The sequence below is a fragment of the Athene noctua genome, chromosome 20 (assembly GCF_965140245.1).
Source record: "Athene noctua chromosome 20, bAthNoc1.hap1.1, whole genome shotgun sequence".
Lineage (NCBI taxonomy): Eukaryota > Metazoa > Chordata > Aves > Strigiformes > Strigidae > Athene > Athene noctua.
The window spans coordinates 1,576,597-1,603,000 of NC_134056.1; the positions used below are offsets into that span (position 1 = coordinate 1,576,597).

At 44.4% G+C, this 26,404-nt stretch overlaps 1 protein-coding gene across 2 annotated transcripts; it reads right to left on the reverse strand.

Moving 5' to 3' along the window:
- Positions 1-2,951: 2,951 nt before the first annotated feature.
- On the reverse strand, positions 2,952-26,404 carry LHX2 (LIM homeobox 2). Of its 2 annotated transcripts, none has more exons than XM_074923599.1 (5): positions 25,638-26,404; positions 22,700-22,902; positions 21,596-21,978; positions 13,353-13,558; positions 2,952-6,039 (listed from the first exon to the last, which is right to left on the reverse strand). In XM_074923599.1, exons 1-5 carry the CDS (start codon positions 25,863-25,865, stop codon positions 5,752-5,754), a joined length of 1,308 nt encoding a protein of 435 aa, XP_074779700.1. In that variant the 5' UTR covers positions 25,866-26,404; the 3' UTR covers positions 2,952-5,751. The 2 variants fall into 2 exon arrangements, with proteins under 2 accessions (XP_074779700.1, XP_074779699.1); XM_074923598.1 differs by having other exon boundaries at positions 22,700-22,905.

The following is a 26,404-nucleotide window of genomic DNA, read 5'->3' on the forward strand; positions in this document are numbered from 1 at the left end:
AAGAAACACATGTTTCATTAGTATAAAAGGCTAGGGGGGAGAGTACAGTTGTAGCAGAAATGGTGGTAATATAAATTTCTACCTATTAGGGCCTGTCAGTATTTGCTGCTTCAGTGGGAATAATTTTTGAGGCTGGGTTCTCTCTCCCTCAACATGGAAGCCTTGCGTGCTGGAGGTAATTCATGCAGCGTGTCTGCTCGCTGCCACGTGCGGCCAGAGTGGATTCCCGTGACAAATCCTGGACACAGCTCTGTGACAGCGCGAGCCCTGACTGCACCTCACTCCACTTCAGGAGTGAAAGCCCCCTATAAAACAGTCAAAAGTGCAACTAAACCCAGCTGAAGATTTAGCCTTTTCTATAACTGCCATTTCACATCCGATGCTTTTTTAACTACGGATAGTAATACAGGATGACAGATGCGACTCAATACTTCCTCCCGTTCATGGCACAAAGCCAAAGCTACCTTCAGTAGAAGAACCTAAAAATGACTCTGCAACACCCCAAATGCTAAAAGACTAACTTCGGACATAGCTTACCAAATCAGAAACGTTAGCAGAATGAGGCATGGATATTGAGTAAAAATATAAATTAGTACAGTTAATTGCAAATACACATTATTAGTTTCTCTGCTGCTCCCCAGGGGGCCAGTTTGCTCACTGAACATTTTCAGGAAAGTTTGCCACATCAAACACACGGAGACTGTGAGGATGTCTCCCTAGCAGCGGATCGGGGGGAGAAATGCTTCGTTAAGAGCAGATTCACTCGTAGAAGGCGTCGTTCTGCTATTCCGTGCAGCCATCTTTCCCCAGTGACCTTTCAGACAGATTACTGATAACTCACCTAATGTTATGACAGAGTCAAACTCGATTCTTGGCTTTCCACATCCCTTTAAGCATCCCAGCTAAAGCCTGCAATGAACTAAAGACCGTCCCTCCGCCTACGGAAGCGAGAACACGAGCGCTGAGTCCAGCTGCTTTGCTGCTCGCCTTCATAACCACGGCAGCTTCCTGGGTGTCAGAAATATGCCGTGTTCCCCCTTTGCAGTGATTTGCCAGGCCTAAGATACTCTTAAAACACATTCTTATTCGCTGTAGACTGAGAATCTAATAAGTATTCCTTCACTTCTCTTTAATTAGAATGAGAAGAGAGCCCGATCCGTACAGCCCCTGCTGCCTGCAGGGGTAGTGACGTATCGCACCAGAGGCCCTGAGCAGCCTGAAGTGCAATGTATGGCAGGGGGCGAGGGATGTTGGGCGTTTGCTATACTTAGTTTTTTAAGCAAAGATACTGCAGACTCGGACAAAATTATCTGAAGCATGGGATTAAGCGGAGTTCAAATCAACCCACTCGCAGAACAAGACAAAAAACACTGGAAGGTCTGGAAAGGGAGGTGTAATGTTTTAAGCCTGGAAAGCAGAAATGCTGAGAGCTGGCACGAGCGTTGCACACCCACCCAGACCCTGGCTGCTAACGTGAACTGGACCTGTTGCACAAGTACTTCACCTGCAGCCTTTCCTAATGCAGGTCAAAGTGATCTCGGAAAAGCATAGGCCATTCATTTCCCAGATTGTTACTTTAGCTATGGATAAAGGAATTGCTACCAGGAATGGTTTAAATCCCCCTTATTCAGAAGGGATACGTTCCTGCAGAGGTAGGGAGAAACTCCACTGAAGCCTGGGTGAAGGATTCCCTCTGTAGAAGCTGTGGACAGTCCAGCTGCGTAAGGTAGATGAGAAGTGGTTGCTGGTGTCAGGGTGAAAAATGCACATAAGCAGGAGGGTATAAACTGTGTGGCAAGAAGATGATCTACCCTTCATTAAAGTAAACTGAGCCTCTTGCCAGCAGTTCATGATGTGTCCTGGAGAAGAACCAGGGTTAAAAAGATGGAAAGAATAGAAAAGAAAAGAGGAAAAATGTCCTTGTTAAAATGTCGAGGCTTATCTCTTCACACTGTATTTGATGTTATAACCCTTTCTAAAGGTAACTCGTATCAAATTACATTTTAAAAAACAGCAACAGAGTTATGTAATTAGTCCTGGCTTTCTGAAGTAAAAGGAAAACCTTGGAATTCACCCACTTTCAATTCAAGTCTCTCCTTCCAAGCATTGTTAAGTCACTGTGAAGACTATAAGCATGGACACATGGAACTTCTTCTAGTCACCTCGATGCCTTTGCTGTCATCATGCCTGAGTATGAGTGCTGATTCTTATTTTGATTTGTGGGTTTTTTTCTCCTTTTCCTTTAGATGAAGGTTTTTATTACAAGTGCCTGTGCTTTAGTTTTTACCTTCCAACAGACAAAAAAATAAAACAAAACCAAACCACAGTTATAGGAAAGTGCTCTAAATAGGGTGGGGTTTTTTTTTTAACAGCTATGAGGAAAAGGTAGTTTGGAAACCAAAATATCCTGGAGGCACTTTCTCCACCCATAGCATGTTTGATAAATTGACTTTTGCTTCCAGAGCAGACATTCAGCTTCTTCATTAGTATAAGGATCCTTAGTCTTCTTATCCCAAACTTGGATAATTTGAATGAAAAATAAATTTCATGAAATGTAGCTATTAATAGTGTCGATAAATGTTGTGATTACATATCACTTACAGTAATGCTATCCCTCTCTACTGTAGGTGGAAATATATTTATTCAGCATTCTTAAAATCAAATATCCTTTCTCTTTGCTTGACAAGAACAGTCCAGTGTGCTGTTGAGTATCAAGGTGACTTGAAAATTTTTCTAACGTGTAATCCCCTTTCATATTCTGTATTATGTATGAACTCAAAGACAAAATACCTGCATTAGCTTAAATAAACTAGGTAAAATGTATTTCAAAAAGTTTCTTGAGTCAAAAAGTAGCAAATCATTGTATGTATTTTCCATATTTGTATAGGTTTCATTATATTCTCATTCTAAGTTACTCTTAAGTCTCTTTCATATTTAAAAAATGAACTACACACCTATCATGCAAAATGTAAAGAAGTATGTTCAACTAGTTCAAATTAGATATACAGTAAAAATACACTTCCAAAGAAATATCATTTCCATTTTTGTTCATGTTTTTAACAGAATTTCAGACTAATACATCAAATGTGGAACTGTACAAGTATGTGAAGAAACATTAGGATTGCAGTAGTAAAAAAATGTACAGCATTCAAAACCAACAAGCTCTAAACAACCAAACAATACCACAGGATTGAAACAATCATGGGGACAACATAGGTCATTGGAGCCAGTGAGTGAATCCTAATGCACCTACATAAAGACCCTACATAGAATATTGTCTCTTATTTATATGCAAAATCCCTGATTTGATTAAACCAGACAATTTCTCTAATTGTCTCTTATAGGTTTTAGATAAGATTAACACGAGAGTATTCCCCTTCGTAAATGTCAGTTATTTGAAAAGGCAATATTGAGAATTGGTTTGAAAGGTATTTCCATCCATGTGGATTCAGGTAGTTGAAATACAAGATCACAAAGAATAGCACTGCAATTTTAAAGAACCGTTTGAATTGTTATCCGCTACATTTGCCATAACATTTAAGAATTCAGGATTCAGTTTTTAAAAACTGTTTACAGGTTAATACACAGGGTTTTTAATTATGGGCTGTATCCATCATTTAACAGTGGACCAACATTGCCTTTCAAATCAAGAAAAGATCCAGCTAAGCATGTAAAAAAAATAAAATCTCCAAGGACAATGAACAAAACATTACATACAGCAGAATCTCTGTGTCTGAGTATCTTTGAAAGGCAGATATGTTCTCTTTTACAGTCCACTAACCAGCACAATTTCCTTATTAGACATTTATAGTATGAGGAAAAAATGTCTTGAACAAACCTGTAGCAGTTATTAATTCAACCCAAATTACCTTTTCTGATGTTTCATCATTGTGCATAAACTTAATGAACTACGCTAGCCTATTGGGTTTAGTGACCAGAACGTAATCCCTTTCACAGATCTTAGCTAGTTATGATTTTTTTTGGGACTATCTTGCTTTTCAGATAACTCACCTGTGGGTTTTTTTAAGCTGAAGTGTAAAAAAATGTTAATAAATGACCTAATTATGTCAGCATTTCTATCCCACAGTCCTCGTGCTCTGAGATCTCTCACTGATCTTGATAGGAATTTGGCTTGCACAAGAATGGCAAATTTTCAGCTGAGAAAGCTGAATAAATGTAGCGCTTTGAAAACCAAAACATTGTTAACAAAGAGCCTGGGCTACTAAATCATCTTCGATGCACGGAAAAGGGCAAAGAACACAAATCTTGGCACCTATCTTGCTGTTTATTTGGAATGATCTTTTAGCAGGTTTGATCCAATGGGAAGGATGGATTAGAGAGCTATCCACATACAACCTAACATTTGTCTGAAATAAACTGATTGTAACGGGTTTGAAAAGGAACAACCATATGCATCTTATGTACCACTCAAAATCTATAAAACTACTGGGCAAACAGCATAGTGTATACTCGTTCTTATACATATTTAAACTTTGCTGAGGTATTTCTTTAATTACAGAAAAGCATCTTTAAAAACAATAGGAAAAAAACTCAAAATATGAGTGATATTCTGCACATATTTTGGGGGGGAGAAGGAATTCAACGGTATTGAAAGGTCCATATTCATTGAAGGAGTAACCACTTTTATTAGCATCCATACTAATCGTATTCTTCCTTGGCTTTTTATTCCTTCAAAGCATTACAAAAAACGTAAGGCTGTGACTTTATAAAACATAATTTTACCTCGACTTTGCCCACCAGTGTTGTAAAATAACCCGAAATACTTCTGTCTTTTTCCTAGGGAAAACATTACCCCGCGTCCACCTCTGTAATGTGGCCACAGAGCTGTCGGATACCCCGCTTGCCCCCTCCAGGAAAGGGGACAAGCCATCTCTTGCACAAAAGCAAGATTGTTTTCATAAATGCTAGCTGAAGTCAAGTTTCTTACACGCAGCAAAGTTAAGGATAGTTCTTCGGGTTTAATTTTAACATTATCTGGTAACTTCTACCTGCAACTAGCAGTTATTTATTTCTCTACAATGCAGATACCTAGACTGTTGTACAAGCTGGATGTCTCACCATATATATATACTTCAGGAACAGGAAGAATGTATACATCATATTTAGAGTTTATCCTAGGCAGATACTGTGTTTGCAGTGCAGTTTTCTAATCCTTTTAAATACAATCAGCCTATCTTGATTGTGACACTAATGTTAAATGTAACTGCAGCCATTACCAAGTAGTTTCCATAAGTGGTTTTATTACTGGTTAGATTTTACAAATTCTGGTATTCGAACAGACTTAGACCTTAAAATTCTAAAACAACAAAGCAACCAATGAAAGGCTTAGGACTATTCAAAGTAACAAACTCTTAACATTTTTGCCCTGGTCATAAATATACAGAGAGAAAAAGAGAGAAGTGGACATGGAATCCAAAGAATGTAGATAAAACAGTATATAAGGCACATGGCAGTCTTTGAAAATACAGAAGCTTTAGCCAACTTAAATTAATTGCTGTTTCCCTTGCTCAGTCCACAAAACTGTACAGTTACACAAATGTTGTGTTGCAATAGATCTTCCAAGTTATTCTTCAGTCCGTACTCCGTAATACCAGAACACTACATTTCCTTCTGTTTTTTAGGAGAGATCCTAATTGTGGTTAGTCTGTTGCTCAAAGCCTCTATTAAAATACACTTGGAATTTCAGCTAAGAATAATTTCTTTTTTAAAGAAATTATTAAGAAAGAGTCATCAGAAAAGATTTGTAAGAGTTGTCTGTGAAGGACTTCGAGATTCATGAACCTCAAGACTTCCGGGCACTGATGTCAAGACAGATGTCACAGTAGGCATAGTAGGATTAGTCAAGTCCGTTAAAGTAGTGGGAGTGCTGGATGGACTCATGGAGGCATTGGATATTTCTGAGGCAGGACCTGATGGGGTCCCTGCTTGGAGTGTTGAGTCTGAAGTCTTATCCACCCCTGTGTTTTCTTGACGTAAGAGGTTCCGTCTGAATTTGGCTCGAGCATTTTGAAACCAAACCTGAAATAGTTTAATATAACAGGGTAGCATTTAAAGAGCTGCAGTGTTTAAAAAAGCAAAAGCATACTCACAAATTCACCAACACTTGTATTGGGGAAGTTGTTTTTACTGATAACATGGTAGAAAAGTAGCCCCAGCCATGAGAAGTGTCCTGTGCATGCCTGCAAAGCATTCCTCTTCCCCTTTCCTGCCATCCTGGACAAACAGCCTGCCTGGGACGGGAGTGGACTAAGGATGGAGGAGGGCAGTCTTTCTGTGCAGGCTATGTGCAAAGATGCTTAGAAATTGGGCAGCCTGCATGAATCCTCGATTGCCCTCAATCCCAGGGGTATTTGTCTGGATGAGGCAAACATCAAGCATCTGATGAATATAAAATAAGGAGTTTCGGCACCCTCGTGCCTCAAGTCCATCTCCCATTGTAAGCAGCAGGTGACAGAGCAGAGCACCCTGCCTCTCTGCGTGCCCTGGAGCTCTCCCAGCAACCTTCTCACGTCTCAGTGCCTGCAATGCTCTCACTGTTCTAAGAGGACTGTCCCTCTTTCTTACTCTTCTCTTACTCTTCTTTCTCAAATGCTTCAGCTCCTTTCTCCTATGCCAATCTCCTTTTCAAATGTTTTCAGTACTGGAATGATGTTGGGAAAAGAGGCTTGAATGGTATTAAAGACCCACACTGCATTAAAAACTATCATTTCAGTAGAAATTATATCCACATACAGAAATGCTTCCAATATTGCTACTTCTTGCATTATTTGGTTATTATCTCTGAGTGAAGGACAAAAGCTATGACTTCATCTTTCTCAGTTACATTTCGGTGTTTAGGTCCGAGTCAATAATGCTTCCCACTGTCTGCAGGATTTGTTTAAAGATAAAATATTTTTCTGACCTATTTGAAAATAGATAAAATGGAATCTGTTTGTGAAACTTGCAGGAAACCTAGGTACAGCATATTACTTCGACTAATTTGAAAATGTTGTTAAATACTCTGTGTTCAATGTTGATACCAGGTAATTTTACCGCTACAAACTAGCTGAAATTTCACTGTGCTTATTTATCAGAAGGCCTCTGCCATTGTTACACTCTTTACAATGGACTCAATCTTGATCCTACTGTCCTCACGTTGCCCTGCTACAAGGAATAGGGCCGAGTCTTTCCATCCTGGATGCAATGAGCCTCATCACCTCTGTACCTCTCGGAGGATGGAACCGAGTGAGTGGAAGGATCTGCACGGCCGTACAGTATCTCCACCAGATTTCTCCTCTGTGGCCTGTACAAGGAAGCTGAGTGCGTGGAGCTCAGGAGGCCACACCAACCTGCACAGAAGTTCTGACCTCTAACTCTGAAGCAGCACGGCCCCTGCCGCAGGGTCCGCGCGCAGCCAGGTGCCAGCCGAGGAGCGCCAGGTACGCAGGACGGGCTGTAAGGATCTCCGTGCGCGCCCAGCCTGCAGCCGCAGTTAGAACTGATGAACATGTCTCGGTTTTCCTCTGACTGGCTTTCTTCTCATCTATGGATGCTCCAGCCCCAAATTCCCCTTACTGAGCACTTCTACTTTTTCTCTGGAAAGCTTTCTCCCTCAACCAAGGGTCTTTAAGGTTCACACCCTCTCTCTCTCTCTCCAGGGAATGCCCCAAGGAAATAATCCTCAGGCACAAAGTCGAGCAGTGGCCATAGGAGCTGCATTCATGGGCCATGCATAAATCACATCCCTACAGGTCCTTGTTTCTGAAAGCTCAGTATTTAAAACAGTTTGTGTTGTCGTTCCCTTTGTTAAAACGCTTAGTTTAAAGGCTATTTATCAGTTTCATATACAAGAAAACAAAAATTTCTTCCTAAACTAGCATGGGTGAAAATAATCTCATGATTTTATAACACAGTCCATTATAGTGGTAAACCCGTTAAAGGCCAGCGATGGATCAAAATGAGGCAAAACCAAAGGGGCTATTTTTGCCTGCCCCGTTCACACCCAGCGTCCCGCTCGCTCAGCACCACACCAGGAGGGAGGCGCAGAGTGTGCGCGGGGCCCGAGCCAGGCGGGGACCCTCGTGTGCGGGGGATGCGACTGAAACATCACTTCTGGTCATCCAAGCCACAAAGTCTCAAGCACCAGCTAGTTAGGAATGGTGAAAAACTGCAATTAGAGCGTTTTGGGGGATTTTTTTACCTTTCAGTAAGAGATAATTTATATTTGTCCCAGAAAGGAATTTGGTTTTGATTTTTTTAATACGCCTCCTAGCAGCTGTAACAAGGATAATACATGTGAAGGTGAAATGGAAGTTTAGAGACTGCCACTGTTGATATGTATGTGTACCATAGTTTGGTAATAATTATAGCAGACAAAAGAACTAGTCCAGTTGCATATACACATACTTCTGTGTAATTTCACATTTATGTCCATTAAAAATACACATATTTATATAACCAGTAGTCCCAAATATGAGTAGCATTTCCATTCCTATTCACAAAACTATCTTCTCGTTTAAAGTGTGTAAAACTGTAGAAGGCACCATAACTATTTTGTTTATTTACGTTGTTCCTAAACATCCAACTGCTCCTTAACTTTAACAGGCTGAGAGGAGACTCTACGGTATTTTTTCTGTTTCTGATTTGAAACATGTAGCATGTAAAGAAAAGTGAGCAAGACTGTTGGTGTTTATGTATTCCCCTTTATCTTCCATCAAATATGAAGACCTGTGCTCCGGTGACCAGCCATGCTGCTTTCAGGAGCTGCACATGTAATGTGGGTCATTCTCTCTTTAATAGAGGTAGCTCACGTTAGACATAGAAAATATTACACGATCTTGTAAGTAGTATTCAAAAAGAGACTACGTGACTACTTTTGCTTCCTTCCTCACTGAGAAAGTGTCAAGGTTAATTAGCTAATGGTTATAAAGCTCTTTAAAACTGTCCAATAATAAATATTCATATTACTGAGAAGATATCTAAATATTTGTTAACTGACATTCTGAAAATACCTTGTCTTACGATAGAAAGGGATAACGTAATTATCGCAATAGCAATTATTCTGCTATGCACTTAAGTGAAGTCCACAGTAGCGAAAGAATTACAACTAGTGTTTTCTGAGTTGTGGGCATGCAGGCCTGCTTGCCTCCTGCCCCGGGTCGTTCCTCACGGCTGTGCAAAGCACGTGGAAGCGCTGGCAAGGCAGGGCTGCCCGTGCATAACGGCAGCCGAGCTGTATGCTCACATTGGCAAGTCAGGCCCTGCACCTGTAACGGTATTACAGTACAGAAATAACCCAAACATACATAACTGAAAGAATTGTTCCAGAAGGACCTATCTCACATCAATTACACAATTAGGAATCTGGTCTTCAGTACTGAGGAATAAACAAAATCATTGGGAAGTATTTAGTGCTTTTCTGTCCAACTGTATCATTCTAAGGCTGAGCTATTTTGAATTGAAGGGGAAAATACGGACCAAAACTCCCACTGAAAAATAAACGCAGCTGCGAGCCCCACCACTGATGTTACCAGAGTCTGGTTAGCGGGGCTGGATGCCTGTAGCTGGGCAGCTCAGCAGCTAGGTAGAGGAATATTTACTGCAGTTAAAATATTATACTATCTCTTCAGCGATCTGTGCCGCTAACTTTGTCTCCATCAAGTAAAATAGAAAGAAAAAACCATCTCCATATGATAGGGAAGCATTGAAAAGAAATACGCTAAATATTGTAAAGGATTTGGATACTGCAGTGAATGAGATCACCTAATCACCTCAGATAACTTCCTTTTCTTGTCCGTAACACCTCCATTGTTGCAACTGACATATATTGGTTGTATCAGTAGCTTGTGCTAGAAACAAGTTTTTAAACACAATTTTGCTCAGTCACACACCTGCCCGGAGACGTTACTGAATTTTACTAACTGGTAAGCGGAGAAACAAAACTATAAAGGATGTTGCACCACAAAGCAAACTACGTTCCCTCATTGCACACACATTCTGATTACTCTATCGTAATTAGTAAATACACAGTTAAAGGGGAACTCTGGGGTATTTTATGACTGGAGGTTCAGTAAAGAGTCAGCAGCGTGCTAGCCTAAAGCAAATCTTCACTGAAATGGAGCGTGGGGTACCCACGCATGGTTGTGAAAATTTTCATGCTTGTTGACAAGTGGAAACTGATTTAGCAAGGTCCAAATGCATGCAGTGGTCTTTGTAGGGTTTTCATAGCAACTTCACTGGGGAGTGATTGAAGAAAGAACAAGCAGTGTACAAGACACCCACTGAACAATAATGCTTTATGTTTCTAAACTGCTTTTGCCATGGGTAATCATATGCCAGACTGCTGGGGAGAGCAGAGGTACATACCTATAGCTAGCAAACCATCTCTTCTTTGGGCTATCTACTTCCACCTTCCCTTTCTAAACTCACAAAAAGAAAGATCAGTTCTCAAAAGAGGAACATTTATGCCAGTTAGTTAGCTCACAATTAGCTGGTCATTTTAATTATGAATGATAGCTTACAATAATGGGCTTGTGTTCCCCAGCTGCAGTACAACAGGTATATTAAATTGCAAATATAAAGTTAAATTGCAATGAAAATAAATAAAACTAGGGGTTAAAAATATAAATAGGTTTACTGTGATTCCAATGTGGCTACTTATGGAAAATAGTCTGCATTACAAGGCCACTGAAGGAAGTGTAATTTATGAAGCATTTCCATGCCATCCCACTTCTGGACACGTGTGGCTGATGACTAGTTGTATATAAAGCAAAGACAGAAGTCAGGTCTTCCAAATCCACTATCACAGGCCATTAAGAATATGGTCAAAGTCGCTGTACTAAGGATCCTCATTATGTGCTGTGGGAATGTCTATATAGTGAGGGCACGTTAGCTGTTTCCTAAATCCCTAGAAACTCTGCTTTGTGTGTTTAGGAACTACACTGGTTTCACAACAAGAGGATCTGTTTCTCCTGATCTGCTGCCTTGCATTTTCTATTAAAATATAACCTATAAATATGTTCTATTAATGGTATACAGAGAGCCACAATCCTTCATCAGCTGAACTGAGATCTGAATGTACAGAAAATACACCACCTTACAAATATGCCTAGTAACGACATAGGAAGATTGCTTACTACTGGTTAAGTGTGCACGTACGCCTGGGAGGCCACTCGCTTTCGGTGTGTAAGACAAATACTAATAATGCTCGTTTAGATCAATAGTGTCAGGGAATTACTTTGTATTCAGTAAATGACAGATGGAATGCCAACCTTTCTGGCTCAAAAGAATTAATAAGTGACACTATCTCAGTAACCAACATCATGAAGAGTTTTCCCCAGCAAAGAGCAACTCTGAAACTCATATAGGTGAACTTCAGTGTTTGAAAAATTGCCTCTCACAGGTTAGAGACAAACCAATTGGGCACAAAGGTTCTAAAATTTAAAAAATAATGGATTTTTAATGACCCAAATTAATTTTCAAACAAAAAGTTCAATAGCATGGAGTAGAGTGCTCATAACAGACAGGAAAACTCAAGTGATAGTAGACTAAGTATCACACCGAGCCATTTTCTTGAATTGCCTCCAACAGCATCATCCTCTGGGTGCAATCCCCACCACCAACTATTACCTTCCACCACTCTTCAGCTAAAGGAGCCCAGACATAAAGGAGTATTTAACTGTGAAAGTAAAAGAAGTGAAACACAAATTACCAGAATGATAAAAAATATTTAGTCAAATTCTAAGGGTCTGCCACAAAAAAAAGAGGAACCACTAAGCACCTTAAAACTGCAAGAGGTGAGATGTTAAAGGTGGAAACAGAAGCAGTGAAGAAACTGAAAGAGGAACTGAAGTGTAATGGAGACGTGTACTCAAATTTTGGATACAGGGACATACATTCTGAAAAGGAAGGAAGAAATAGAGATCTAACTTGGAAAAAAGATGGAAGAAAACACCAAACAGGTGAAAAGAGAGATGGAAGTCAAAGTTGGTGTGGAGAGAGGAGAGAGGATGATCAAGAAAAAGACACTTTCTAGACACTTATCTCGTTTAGTAATGCACTATATGAAATTTCTCAGATAATTCAGGTGTGAGTACACTGTAATGGACAGAACAAATATTACTGAAGTGTCTAAACTCTGAGGGTAAAAAAAAGAAGTCTCAAAATAAGAATAGACAAATGCAGTAAATTAATTCGCCCATGTGCATGGATAGAGGAGAGCTGCTCTGAGAGACACTACATCGAGTGTGAGGATGTGCGCTAGTTATATCGAAGGAATCTGTTCCACCACCACAAATCAGCCTGACAAAAACAAACAAAAAAAACCTGTCTATGGAGGACGTAGCCAAGAGAATTAATTATGTATGTTTTTTCATTAGTTTTTACTGGGAAGCTGACAAAACCTTGATTCCTTCTTCTGTTAGGTATTAACACTGTAAGGTCTAGAATCCCTCCAGTGAATTCAGTTTTTCCTCGATATTTTTTGTCTACTGGCCTCCACTTGCCTGTGAATTTGTGAGAGCTGTCCACGATGCTTTCCCAGGAGTCTGCCTCGGAGCCCTACCTCTCTATGAAGCTCACAAACCATTTTGCTGCAATTAAGACCCATTTAAAAATTTCAGCAATGGCTCCTGGAATGTCACGGCTCCTATATACCCAAATTTATCTCTAGGTATAGTTAATTGGATAAGTGCCCATTAAAACTGACTTCTTGAATCGGAACTATAAAATAAATTGGAGCTGAATCAACTAACACTCTCACCTTTGCTTCCCATAATAGTTTAAACAGAGCGTATATCCGTGAAGCAAGAAAAATCCAGCTTTCAGAGAAAAAGTACATTTAAAATGCAGTTTTCTTTCATTCTAAGTTACTAAACTATGAATAAAAAAAAAAAAATCTTTGGAAAATTTATGTCCACTTCGATTATGAAAGAAAAGAGATCCTCCTTGTCCTGATGAAATAAATTCAAACTGCTGATTAATTTCTTATGAAGGTAAACATTCACAGTAATTTCTAAATTAAGAGCTCTCTATTTACAGTGAACACACTAACTAAAATAATTCACTCTTCCCTACAGCAGATTGAAAGCTAAAACACGCACCAGAATTAACTGACTACAGGAAAACAAGCAGGGCCCCAAACCTTCACAACTGTCATTAAAAATTAGAACCCAAGTGATCTGCTTTTGGGAAACTGAAAAGAAAGAACTTTTCTCATGCGTTCTAGGATTTAACTGAAGTCTCACAGAAGGTATGAACAACTAAGAGCTTGAAAAATCAGCAAAATCCATGTCATTTTAATTTAAAAATTGGTATTTCATTTACTTTTCAAGACAAAAGACTGCTCTTCTTACCTGAAGAACTCTTTTGGTCAGGCCGGTTTTCTGAGCTAGCTGTTTCAAGTCCTTGGCATCAGGATTGTGGTTAATAGCAAAGTATGACTTCATTGTCCGCAACTGGTGGTGTTTGAATGATGTCCTCATGCGCTTTGTTTTTTGATTGCTGGGGTATTGCTGGTCTCTATCCAGGTGGTCACCATCGTTTTCATTGCAACTTAAAGCTTAAGGCAACAAGAGGAAAAGGCGTGTAAATCTATTGCTCTGTGACCAACATTGTTTGCAGTTCATCTGAGTGCAGCAATTAAAATAACATACCATGGCATGCATTGTACGGGTACAAATCCTACTTGCCTTCCCCTCCATTTCTGCATCTTCTATTTTTCCCTCACAATAACCAGCCTGCAAGGACCCTCACCTGCCTCTTTATGGCTTTTAAAATGTCAGGTCTGTTTCCTTTTTTCTTCCCTCCATCTCCACACAGCCTTTCCTCCACTTTCTGCTTGTAGGACAGTAGCTGTCCTCAACTCTGTAAAGTGTTTTAATGTACTTTGTATCACTATAAATCGCATTGTAACGTACAAAGCAAGCTGTACAATACAGTCCACTTAAATCTCGATGGAACAGACCAGTTAAAATTATAATTATTTCCTCCATCAAACTAAACCCTGTAGAGTACAAGAGAGACCATTAAATGAAACGCTGTAAAAGAAATAAAGTTTGTGGGTACCAGACAGCAAATTATGACTATAATTGGACTAGCTAAAGAAATAAAGCTGTTAATACAATGTGTCACTAGCATGCCAAATGAAAAAAAAATATTTTAAATAATTTATATGTCTATATTTCCTTTTTTAAAAAAGTATTTGCGAATACTAGTTCGAATGATCAAGTCTGTTATCTCCTTTTGAAATCACTGAATGATGCTGATTGATACACTTGCATAAATCAACTATAAAGCCCATAAAGGAAGTCTATGAGCAAGGAACATTATAATAATTATCAAGTAGTATTAAATGTTGAACGCCAAGCAAAATAATCGCATAGACCAAAATGAGTTTTTCATTTATTTGTACATACAGTGAGCCATAGAAAAACTCTTAAAAAAACATTAAGGACTGAGCTTAAATCCACTAAATAAATCAGGGCTATAACTGAAAATTAGCTCTGACAAACTGTCATTATTTTGCTTTTGCTGTTCCAGTACCTACAACTCCCTTTTAACTTCCTAGAAGTTTTATGTTAAAAGTAATGAAAAATCACTACTCTCTCCATTCTATGTTGCGTGCAAAAAATGAGAAAAAAAAATGTATTTTAAAATGTGAATTATTGGGAAATTTCTCAAACACATAAACAGATTTGTTTTCAGTCGTCCATTATTGCTGGTTTGTTGCAGTTGAGCACATCTCATAGACGTGTCTTTATAGTCTCACTCTAAATTCATGCTAGCCATCAGAGGTTTTCAGCCCTATTGAAAACATACAATTCTCAAAGGCATGCATTAAAAGCAACTTTTAAAAAATATACATAAAATGCACGTACTCATAAGTAGAAATACATACAGATTCTATAAACAGCAGGTTTGCAGCACGTACAGTAGCTGCTTTGCAAACTTCTGCTTTTCAAAACCTTCTAAAAAAAGACATGACACAATATAGAGCAAGGCCTCCAAAAATCCAGCTTTAAAACCAAAAGCATGTTTGTTTAATAGATACGTAGAAAGTGTCCGAAGCCTCAAATTTCTCTGCGTGTTTCTGTACTCCTATAATTCAAAAATCAGCTTAAAAAATTTTTACTGTACATATAAATGTGTGTATGTGTGCGTGTGTGCGTGCGTGTGCGTCCATTTGTATAAATCCTTTCCAGACCCAAGCATCTTGTGCCAAATTCTAGCAATAAGAAGCATTTCTGCTTGTTTTCCTGCAGCGTGGAAAGACTGGAAGCACCTGAATTTAAAAGGTGTAAGATGCTTAAAAGGAGACAGTAAAAATGCAGTATTAATGGAGCTGGGTGGAATGTAGAAAAATCTTTTCTGGGTTAAGGACTGAGGTCTAGTTGCCAAACTGGGGTCATCCCATGTGCTCCAGCCTCCTTCACAGCTACAGTTCCTGACGTAAATACTGGGATGAATAACTGAAACTACATTGCTCAAAGCAAATTCTGTTATGGAAATGTAAAACCAAGCAGTGCTTGCTTTTAAAATGTACTCGCAGAGTTGTAGATATTGGTAATGGAAAAGACCTCTGTGTGTTATCTTAAATGCTTTCAAACCCTCCCAGAAATAACAAGGCAGAGACTTAGGAGGAAATGCATTAAAATATCTGTCTGAAGGACTGAGGTCTGTTCATGTTAATATGCAACAAAACAAACCCCAGGGCTGTAAGTAGTTGGATTTTAACCTGTTCCACAGAGAGAGATACATTCAGGATCCAAGGAAATCAAAGTGATTCTAAATCCTCCCAGAATGGAAGGAGGGTATCAGCTTTCCATCAAGCCCTGATAGGACAATGAAGAAGTTACTCTTTGAATTTTTCATAATTTTACCTCCCCAACTACTAAATAAAAATAATATTGAAATGACAGTAAATATGCACCATTTGAGACTAGGAAAATATTGTCTTCTATGAAGAAAGTTATAGAACAGATCTTGAAAGTGCACAAGGGTGTCTGCTGTTTGTTGTCTTGCACAAGTGGTTTGGGTTCCCCCAGGCATCACCCGACATGACATAAATATTCCCAGTTAGTGACAATTCCCCTCCTGTATTTGGCTGTGGCGCCCAGCACCATCTTCAGAAGTATATTAGGTCTAACATTAAACACATCTCTCACAGGATCTGAAATGTCTCTGGGCGTTGCAGGCGCAGAATGGGCCAAGGCTGTAAGCATGGGGAGATTTTAAGACCTAGGAGTTTCTGCAAAAGGCATCATGGTGTAAGACTAACACTGTACATGCTCCTCACGCAACCCTCTGCTTTTCAGGCACTTCCTCCCTGTTCCTCTGTGGTGTCCCTGTGTAACTCCCCAAGGAATTGTTGAACTATCCATACGTAAGGTTTCCCTTCAGTCGCAGTATCTAGGGCTCCTGCTGGGAGTTCAGAAACACTATTGGTAAAATTCCAGTCGAATAGAGAAGTCTTAGATTAACGAACGTTTCATTCCTATTTTGTGATAAATTCTGAAGTGGTGCCAAGTCTCTTTCTTGACCCTAGAACATTTCCAAGGCCCTTGCGCCTTCCCCGCAGCCCCCACATCCAGGCCGTCGCCCTCCTGTCCTTCGGCCGGGCCCAGCAGCTCTTACCGCCTCCTCCATTAGCACCGCGGCTCGCGTGTCCACTCGGCCACAAGATGGTGATGTCCACAGAGAGCATCACTAGGAACTAAGATTAAAACATCATGTTTTGATATTGGTGACCAAAATACCCTCTGCAGAAGAAGGCATAACGCCATCTCTAAAAACCAGCACCACCAGCGCAAAGCTGGATGGGCTGTTACCTTTGTAACAAACACCATTTGAAGAAGAAAACTTGGGAGAACTGTTTCACACCCAGATCCCCCCACATGTCAGGACTCAGGGCAAAGCATGTGTTAGTAGTTAGGAGGTCGCTAAGTACACGGCACATGAAGAAGATGGGGAAGAGGAATTTCCTTTGGGGGAACTTTTGTTCTCAGTAGCTTGTGTTTGACATGTTAAATTACCCCAAAAGAAAGCAAACTAATCCTGATTCTGAAAGAATGATGAAACAAGAGACACATTTGGTGCATGCATCAGCTCTCCGTATTCAGTGGCTCAGGAACATACACCCCTTTCCTTCTGTAATAAGAGTCAAGGGGGTGTTTTAACCTTCTGCTGCCTGGAGAGGGAACTTGTGATTAACTAGAGGAGGCAGGGGTGCAGTCTGATTTGTTGTTTGGCAGGAGTGTGTAAGGGAGTACCGCATCCTTGAAGGGGACAAAAGTGAGACAGAGCCCTCAGAATGGTTCTTGGGACAGGGACAGAGAGAGTCTTTCTCCCTGGTGGAAGGAGAAGACACTTGGAGCAGGCAGACGCCTGAACTCCTCACCAGAACCGGGATGAAAGGGGGAGAAGCAGTGGCACTTGGAGCAGACGGGGTGCCCCTCGCTGCTTCTGAGGAGAGGAGGGTGCCCCCGCCAAGCCCTCGGAGCGACAGACGCAGAGAGCGCTGCCTCAACCTGCAAATTTCAAGAGGTGTTTCTGGGGAGAGAAAGCCTGTCTTAAGCAGCGACTCTCGTTCCAGGCTGAGCACCACAAGGCCGCGGGAGAGGAGAGCTGGGATTAGAAACCCTCTTTCCTCCGGCCTGCCTCTGCGCCTGGGACAAAAGGGCTGCGTGTCCCCGCCGCCTCCCGGCCCCCCCGCGGCCGCGGTGCCTCTGGGGGGAGAGAGCGGCCGGGCCGGGGCGGGCGGGAGAACAAAGGGTCCGGAGCGGGGCCGCGCCGGGCACCGGCCTGGGCGGGAGGAGCCGCCGCCGAGGGCTTTTCCCCTCAATTAAGCCAATTGAATGGCGCTGAAGAGCCGGTGCGAGGGCGCGGTAATTCCCCGAGCGCCGCGATTAACCCGGGCAGCCCCGGGCTCCGCGCTGCCCGCCGGGCCGGGGGAAGGAAGGGGCTGGCGGCGGGCTCCGCTCCGCTCCGCTCCCCTCCGCGGGGGGCTCGTCCCGCCGTGCCCTTCCCGAGGGACCCCCCGGCCCCGGGCACGGCCGCCTCCCGCGGGGGGGGAGCAGGGCTGGCCCCGGCCCCGACCCCAGCCCCCGGGGGGGGGGGATGCACCGCGCCCGCGGGAACCCCAAAGGTGACCACGGCGGGGGGAGAGCGAGAGGGAAAAGGGCGAAACTCTGATTTTTCTTAGGAAATCGCTGCAAGACATCCGTTTTTAAGCTGCGGCTCCTGTTTGCTCGCTCTGCAACTGTAGTCACAGGAAAGCTTACTCCGAGCCTTTAGTCCCAGGGGAAACGAGGAGAAAAAGAGAAATTCGCTCTTCAAAACTTTCCAGGCTTTTCCCCATTTTTTTTTCTCGGGGGGGGGGGGGGGGGAGGAAGTTAAAAAAAAAAAAAAAAAAAAAAAAAAAAAAGCTTTTGACAAAGCCCGGTCGGAGGGTCAGCTCCAAAGGACCCCGGCGCTCCCCCGAGCCGTGCCGGCGCCTCCCGCCCCCCGGGGAAAAGCCGCCCCCAGGCCCGGTCCCCAGCGCCGGGGAGGTGGGTCTAGCCTGGATAGTCCCCTTCTGCCTGAAACACTGGGTATCCTCCTGCTAGTAAGGGAAGGGAATATTTCTGAATATCTTCGCTGTTTGCACAGATTATTTTAGCACAGAGTATTTTAGCAGCTCGTCGTGGCCCAAGTTTGCGCAATACATCTGTCATTTTCGAGGATATTTTAGTGTCTTCGTATTAAAGACAAGACTAGATACAAATGAATAAAATATAGCAGGCTGTGGGAGGTTTGGGGTCTAATTCACAAAGGGAGTATTCAGAATTCTTTACAGGTGCTCCTGTGTTCAACAAGCTTTCAGCCATTGATTTACTGACCTAAAAAACCCCCATCAAACTCCATTCCAACAAGTGAAAGAAGAAATTATGATCACAGGAACACACTTAAAAAAATAATAAAAGAAAGAAGAAAGAAAGAAAAAGAAATCTTTTTGAAGTTTCAGCATCCTTCTAAGCTATTTTCCACTTGTCAGGCTCTATCCACATCTAAAACCCATCATCCCCGTGCAAATGGAGTCTCGTTTAAGTAGGGGAAAAAAAAAAAAAAAAGTCAGTCTAATTCGTGTTGCAGATGGATATTTGCTGCAATTTGCAAAATAATTTCAGTCTCAACTCTGCCTAAGTTTACGGGTCCCCCTTCTCCCACCACCTCTGGGTGTAGATTTATTTACACACAGTATTCTACACAAATTACCAGCAACAGATCCCCCTCAGAGGACAATATTGTGCATTTCTCATGCATTTCTAAGAAGGAAATGACAAGTTCCATTAAAAATAAAAAGAGAAACTAACACACTTTTAAACGGTTTCCCTTTCAAAGGCACAAAATCGAAGGCTTCGCAATAATTTACTAGTTTGTGAAATTTTACATCAACGGGCAACCTGGTCTGATTTCCAAGATCAATGGCAATTATTATCTTATAAATTAGTCGATTATTGGTTTAGTAAATAGTTAAGTAGATAAATAGTTTAAGCAAAGAAGCCAAAGATTCCTCAAGGAAGATCTCTTAAGCTTCAGTTGCAGGCTCTGAACAAAAACCAGAAGACCAAAAAAAATCAGAGGGCAATTATTTTGAAAACGAATTTTGAAAATTACAGTTAAAGACAGTTTATTTAGGAAGTCAGGGAGCAGTCAGACTTTCTCAGGCTGTGCTCCCATCCAGGACAGATGCTGCTGGTTCGGTTTACAGGTCCTTTGAATCTGAACATCTGCCCTGCACAGGGAGACAGCGGAAGGACAATTAAAATCTAATCCCGTCGAAAAGGAGACGTTTTAAAACGGGCAAGATGCATTATGTTTTAAAGCTCAGCTGTTACTCGCGAGAACACTACATACACCTTTCATCAACCTTCACCACTGGGACTACTCCTGATTTTTGCACTATTTCCAAATTATTCAGCAATTAGTTAAATCAATAATAGCTGGCAATTTTGTTCCCGAGGTGCGCTTGCCAGTTGGAGCTGCGCCTTTTCCCCCTGCCATTTTCAGCGCAAACCACGCAGCTTTGTCGCTGTTGTTACTCCGTCTTTAGGCGCAAAACACCCGCAGCCGCATCCTCCCGGCGCGGCCGCCTGCCCCGCACCGAGTCCCCGGGGCTGGCAGATCACCGGTCCAGCCGGAGCCTCTCCCCCAGCCGCTGCCGCGCTCTCCCCCGGTGCCCCCCCGGCGCCCCCCGGGCACGGCGCAGCCCGGCGCTGCGGGGCCGGGGCAGTCGGGACGCGCAGAGGTGCGGCTCGAAACAAACCGCAGCAAACTTGGCCTTTACCTAACGCCCTCTCCGGGGGAAATAAATAAATAATGAAATAAATAGAAGTTAAAGGCCTTTGGGACATGTCTGAACTTCGAAGATTAAAAAAGAAAAGATGCTCGAAACAGCGGAGAAGTGCAGACAACGCTGAGGCAGCGCAAGGAAAGAGGGGAACGAGTTTTGTCCCCAGGGTCCGACGGGACGGCGGAGCGCGGGGCTCGGGGCCACTCGGGGCTGAAGCAAACCCCACCTCCGCCTTGAATTCTTCTAATCAAATCAAGATCTAAGAATTTCCCTTTGTCCGAGCACTTTTCCCTGTTGCACGCAGGGAGCAGTGCCGGAGGACCCAGGAGCGCGGCCGCTCTGGTGGGCAGTTACAGGGACGAAGAAGAAACGAGGGGAAGGGGGGAAGGGGGGCGCAGGAGGCTGCTCGAATTCCTTCGCCTGCAAAATTACAATGCTGTGGTGGTGGGGAGGTTAAACGAGGAAACCCATCAGAAAGTTTGCAGCTTCTCGCAGAGAGCCCGAGAGACAGCCTGCGGGGACTGGAGGCTTGCGGGGCTGCCAGCTTTGGTCCCTTCCCTCCCGTGCCGACCGCAGGGGCCGGGGCTGCGACTCCGGCAGCGAGAGTGCAGGAAAGGGGGTGCTGCGAGATTCCCCACCCTCTGCCGAGTCACAGCTGAGGAACAAAGCTCCGGCCCAGCTTGTCAGTGTCTGAGCAGAGCCGAGCCCGCCTGCAGACACCTGCTGCCGGCAGCCCCTGCCCGGGCTCTGCCGCACCCCCGGTCCCGCACCCCCGGTCCCGCACCCCCGGTCCCGCACCCCCGGTCCCGCACCCCCGGTCCCGCACCCCCGCTGCAGGTCCCTGGGAAACAGCCGCTTCTTCACTCCCCGCCCCCCTTCCAAAACTCTGAGGTGCAAGAGCTCAGGACAAGGTCAGAATAAATCGCCCATCAGCAGCCTTTGAGTGTAGCTACTAAAGAAAATTCACAGCTCTCTGAAGTGCTAACTTACAATCTCTGGTTTCCAGATTTTATTTCAGGCTACACTCCCCCTTCTCCCCCTCCTTAACCAGATGACCTTGCTTCAAAACATTTTATTTCCAGCTGAAGTGAAAAATGCTAACATATTAGCTTCTGTAATTGCAGTTTGACAGCACTTGATCTCAATAATTATGCTGCAGCTAAACTATTATTAACGGTTTAAGCTAAAATAAACGGAAATCCCCCTTTGGAAGTGAACAGAAACAAACCGTTTGAATTGCGCTGGGGGGAAGTGGGGGTCTCTTACCTGCGTTGTAGGCTGCCAGGTCTGCCCCAGGCCCTGGGCTCTTCCTTTTCCTGGGTCTCCCCTTCTGGACAGTCCCCACGCCGTTGTAATAAGGCAGTCCCAAAGTGTTGGCAGAGCCCGCTCCCAAGGCCGGGCCCTTCCCAGCGGCTACATCCGAGTGATTGAAATGCACCTGGTACTCCCCCTGGATGAGAGTCTCGAAATGGAGGCGGCAGTACACCAGATTGTCCTTCATGCCAAAGTGATCGCCGGTGGTCAGCATCTTGTTGCAAGTGGTGCAAGTGAAGCAGTTTAAGTGATATACCAAATCCCTGGCCCTCATGACCATCTCGGAGGCAGAAATCCCCAGGTGACATCTCGCGCATCTCTGCACCGAAAACCTCCTGCAAAACAGAACGGCCAGAGGAGACGGTGAGAGGCGCATCCCCCCCCTCCCCACCCCTTCGTCGGGCCCGCCCGGAGGGCGGCAGAGGGAGAAGGGGCTGCGGGGCCCGGGGCAGCGGCACAAAGCCGGGACGTCGGCGGGGCGGCTTCGCTCCCCGGGGGGGCTCCGTCCTGCTCCCCACCTCGCAGCGCGGCTCCCACCGGGGAAAACGCCCTGACACCCCCCCCATCGCCCCCCCCCCCTCCCCGTCTTCCTCCCCGCCCCGCCAAACTCCCCCGGGCGCGGGCAGGACGCAGCGCCGGCGGGCTGGGCCCGGGCTGACAGCGGGCCTGGGCCTGGGGCCCGTCCCCCCACCCCTGCCAGGGCACCCCAGCCCTCCCCCGGGGTGCGGGTGCCGCTCCGAGCCCTGTCCTGCCTGCCCCGGCCGGGAGCTGCGCTCAGCTCCCCCCGGGCCGTGTCCTTCCCCCCCTCGCAGCCTGCTTAAAGCCCCCGGTACCCCACAGGCAGGCTGGGGGCGAGCTGCGCTCGGGCCGCGCCCCCCCCCCCGGGCCCGCAGCCCCCCCATCAGTCTCCCTCTGCAGCGGGGAGCGTGAGGCGCCCGCAGCCCGCCCCGCAGGGAGCGCCGTGCCCCACGGACCCCCTTCGGGCCGCGGTTTGCCCAGCGTGGGGGGTGTTCCCCCCCTTCCCTCCCCGGGCTGGTGGCCGAGGGCAGGCTGTACCTGTAGTAATCCTCCTTGCAGTAAATGCTGCCGTCCTTGCTGAAGCAGGTGAGCTCGGACTCCAGGTTGAGTTTACATTCGCAGCACTTCAGGCAGCGCATGTGCCACTGTTTATCCACAGCCAGGAGGTAATAACGGTCGGAGATTTTCCCCCCGCAGCCGGCGCACAGGGCAGCCCTGTCACTGCTGATGGAAGGCATGGTCTGCTGGGGGAAAACAATTACAGACCGTTAGCGAGAGGGAGAAACTCTTGTGCGCTGCTGGACTTCCCCCCTCCCCCTGCCCGGCCTTCTCCTCTTCCTCGCATGGGCGGAGGAGCGGAGCGGGGGCTCCCAGCCCGGCCGCCCCGACCTGCCCCCCCGCGCCCGGGAACGGGGGTGCCCAGGGCCCCGCCGCATCCCCCCTTCCCGGGAGGAAGGCGAGACGAGAAGGAAAACACCCTGGGCTTTAGGGAAGGCGTCCGGATGAGACACAGGATTTTTTTTTTTTTAATGGATTTTTCAGTCTCAGGACTAGAAAAGATGCTGTTCAATAAAGAGGCGCAATAATCAGAGTAGGGCAAATCGCAGATTGTTAATTTTAAAATTTATTATTATGGATATACTGAGAGTGTCTGTATAGCTAATGCTCTGTGAGTGCGTGTATGTGGAGCGTGTCTGTGTGTGTATTTTCCTAGCTATAAAATTCCGAGTGAATTACGATCAAACCCCCCAGTAGTCACAGGGCTACAGACAGAGCGCTCGCTGCAAGCTGGTTCCAAACAACACGTATCCAAATCTGCTGTGACCCAAAGCACCGAAGGGATCAGTAAATAAAGCTGCGGAGGAGCGAGCGTTACTAAATCCGAGGTGCAGAATATTTTATCAGGAAAACGAAATAGTGGGAAACGTGTAGGAAAGAAAGCGGGGAAAAAACAACAGAGCACTTTAGATTATGCTGGGATAAACTTGGAAGCAATAAAACTAAATGTAACCCCTATATAATTTAATAGTTTAGTGTCAAATCGCAATCCAATCGAATCCCTGCAAAAAACAAATCCATACCTATTCTGTCAACTTCTACCAAAAAAAAAAAAAAGAGAGGAAAAATATCGGAAACCGTTTAAGCACGCTTATTTATTTTAGCCGGCACCTTAAAGCGGGGCTGAGGAGCGGGGGCTCAGGGCGGAGCAGGGTTTGGGGCAGCCCCGGCAGTGCGCTGCTGTCCAAACGCCCCTCGCATAAAGCTCACTGTAGATTTGCTCTTGGGCAAGACAACCCGAAACATTTTTTTTTGCAGATGTGACAAACACGCAGTTTGTTTTGATTCGGGGCGGGGGGGGGGGGGGGGGAAGTTGTTTGTTTACTTTTACCTCCTCTAGAGCCTTAAGTCCTGGCGCAAAGCAAAAAGAAAAGACAGCTAATGGGGAAGACTCGAAAGAAAACGAAGCTATTTTTCCAGCATATGCTGGAGTGATTACTTTCACCCAGTCCTTGCAGAGATCACAAAATCCCATCGCGTGAGCACTACTGTTCGCACTACACCGTTCCCGCTGCCAGAACCACAGCTGAATAAAATCATGGCACAGCACTGGTATGTTGGCCACACAAGCCCACCGATAGCTTATTTCTTTAAGGCATTAACTGAACTCTGATTAGGTTTATAAACAAAGTAGTTTCTTCTAGATCCACTTTAAAAGAAATAAATTTTTTTCTGCTTTGCTTTTCCGGTAACGAAAATATTCTGAGATCCAGAAATGGTATTTAAGGATCCAGTATTCTATCCCACTATATGTTACACACACGTGTGTATGCATATGAATTATCTATCGATATATAAAGGTCTGGCATCGTATATATTCCAGGAAAGATCGTTTTATATTGTTTAATTGTACGGAGAAATATTAACTTTTCCAAAGAAACCCCAAACCGTTTAGATTCGAAATCACGTTCCACCCTTACAGTACAAAGGCTGTTTTTCAGCCGGTATTTCGGGATTAAATACTCTCACTGTCACCTTTAAGTAAGTTTCTACAAAGCATTAAGAGAAATAACACATACTGAAGAAGTTCTAAAAACCGAGAACAGATATCTCTCTTGCATATGCCCATATCAGTTTACAAGAGAGCATTTAACCAAAATACGGGATCATTTCACTTCAGAATTATCATTTTTTAAACAAAAAAGGAGTACACATAAAACGTTGAATCAGTTAACACACTTCAGAAATCTCTTCCACTTCGTTAGCTTAACTCTCGTTAGAAGAATGCATCTTTTTATTATCTAAATGTATTAATATACAAGTACTACGCATCAGCAGACATAAAAGTGGTAAAGTGATCAAAATTTGCATTCATCCGTCTCCCTGAAACATTTCTAGTTTCGTTTGCCTTGTTCGCAAACCCAGTGTTCATATATATTAAATTATTTTTTTAAATCATAATTTAAAGGCACCCAAGTTTGGGGTTTTTGTTTATAAATGCTATAATGACCACCTCAGTGTAGACATCCTACCTGAAAAATAACACAGAATTGGATTCTTTGCTGCTCGTGTTTCCATTCTGCAGACAAAAAATTCGCTGTGCCAAAACGTTATCTGTATAAAAGCATACTTTGCCTCTTCCTAAAAACTTTGGAAGGCCGGACAGGCTGGGGGAAGGGAAGGCGTTCTTGGACGCTACCAAAAGGCTGGTCTAGCTTTCTGTTTTCTCGCAAGAGCAGCACCGTTCATTTCACCCAAGCGTTACTATTACTATGCATATTATTAATAATTAACAGTTTCATGCCTTTCCCCACGGTTTTATTTTATCTTTTGGGGTGCCTTTACGCATAATTTTCTTCTGATTTAGCATTTTGCGTACGTTTCCCCCCGATCTGATATTTTAAGGGAAAAGCTGCATCTTTGAGGGGTTTATTATGTTTAGGGGGTTGAACGGCTCCCCCATTCCTTCGCTTCCTACCGTTTCGGTCTCTCCCCTGTCTATAGCCGAGCTGATGGCCGGTGCTTCGCTTTTGGTTCTCCGATCCATCTCGTCGATGACCCCGTGCATCTCCGAGCCGGACAGACTGTGGAAAAGCATCGCTGAGGAAGCGGAGGAGGAGGCCCCGAGTTGCTGCTGCTGCTGACAGTTGTCGGGGTCCCTGCAGGAGCCCAGAACTTGCATTAACCGGAGCCCTCCCCCATGCATCTAGCACGGCCGCCCCGTCTCTCCTTGGGCTCCGGGCGTTTCACCCCGGCAGAGATCTCCGGAGCGCAGCGCAGGCACTGATCCGAGGCTTCGAGGGGCCGGGGTGCAGAAAAGGCGGGCGAAGGGGCTGAGGGAGAGGGGATAACTGGTGGTGTAAGCTTCGGGGCTTGGATCTAGTCTGTTGCGCGGCCCCGGCACATCCCTCTAGGAGGCTTCTTCAGCGCGGGGCTCATTGCCCCAGGTGCAGTCCCAGGCTTTATGCTCTGGCCCAGCTGGCAGAAGGCTGGGCAGGTTTACGGTTGGGAGGGATTAATAAATAATAGAAGTATAAAAAAATTAAACCATCTTCGGTGAGAAATAAATTAAAAAAAATAATAATAACGACAAGCCCCCTACATCGTACTGTGCGAAATTTAGAGGAGAGCGAGGGAGAGGGAGGCTGGAGCCGGCGGAGCAGGCTGGCGCTGCAAGGAGGATGGGGCGGATGCCCACCGTACGCACTCACAGTCCCGAGGGCTGGCAGCGGCGGCAGCTCAGGG

Excerpts from the sequence above, each read along its gene's own strand:
- LHX2 (XM_074923598.1), bottom strand. The coding sequence starts at position 25,865 with ATGCATGGGGGAGGGCTCCGGTTAATGCAAGTTCTGGGCTCCTGCAGG. Across the intron at positions 22,906-25,637 it reads ACAGGGGAGAGACCGAAACG|CAGACCATGCCTTCCATCAG; the intron begins GTAGGAAGCGAA and ends GTTTTCCCCCAG. Across the intron at positions 21,979-22,699 it reads TGCAAGGAGGATTACTACAG|GAGGTTTTCGGTGCAGAGAT; the intron begins GTACAGCCTGCC and ends TCTGTTTTGCAG.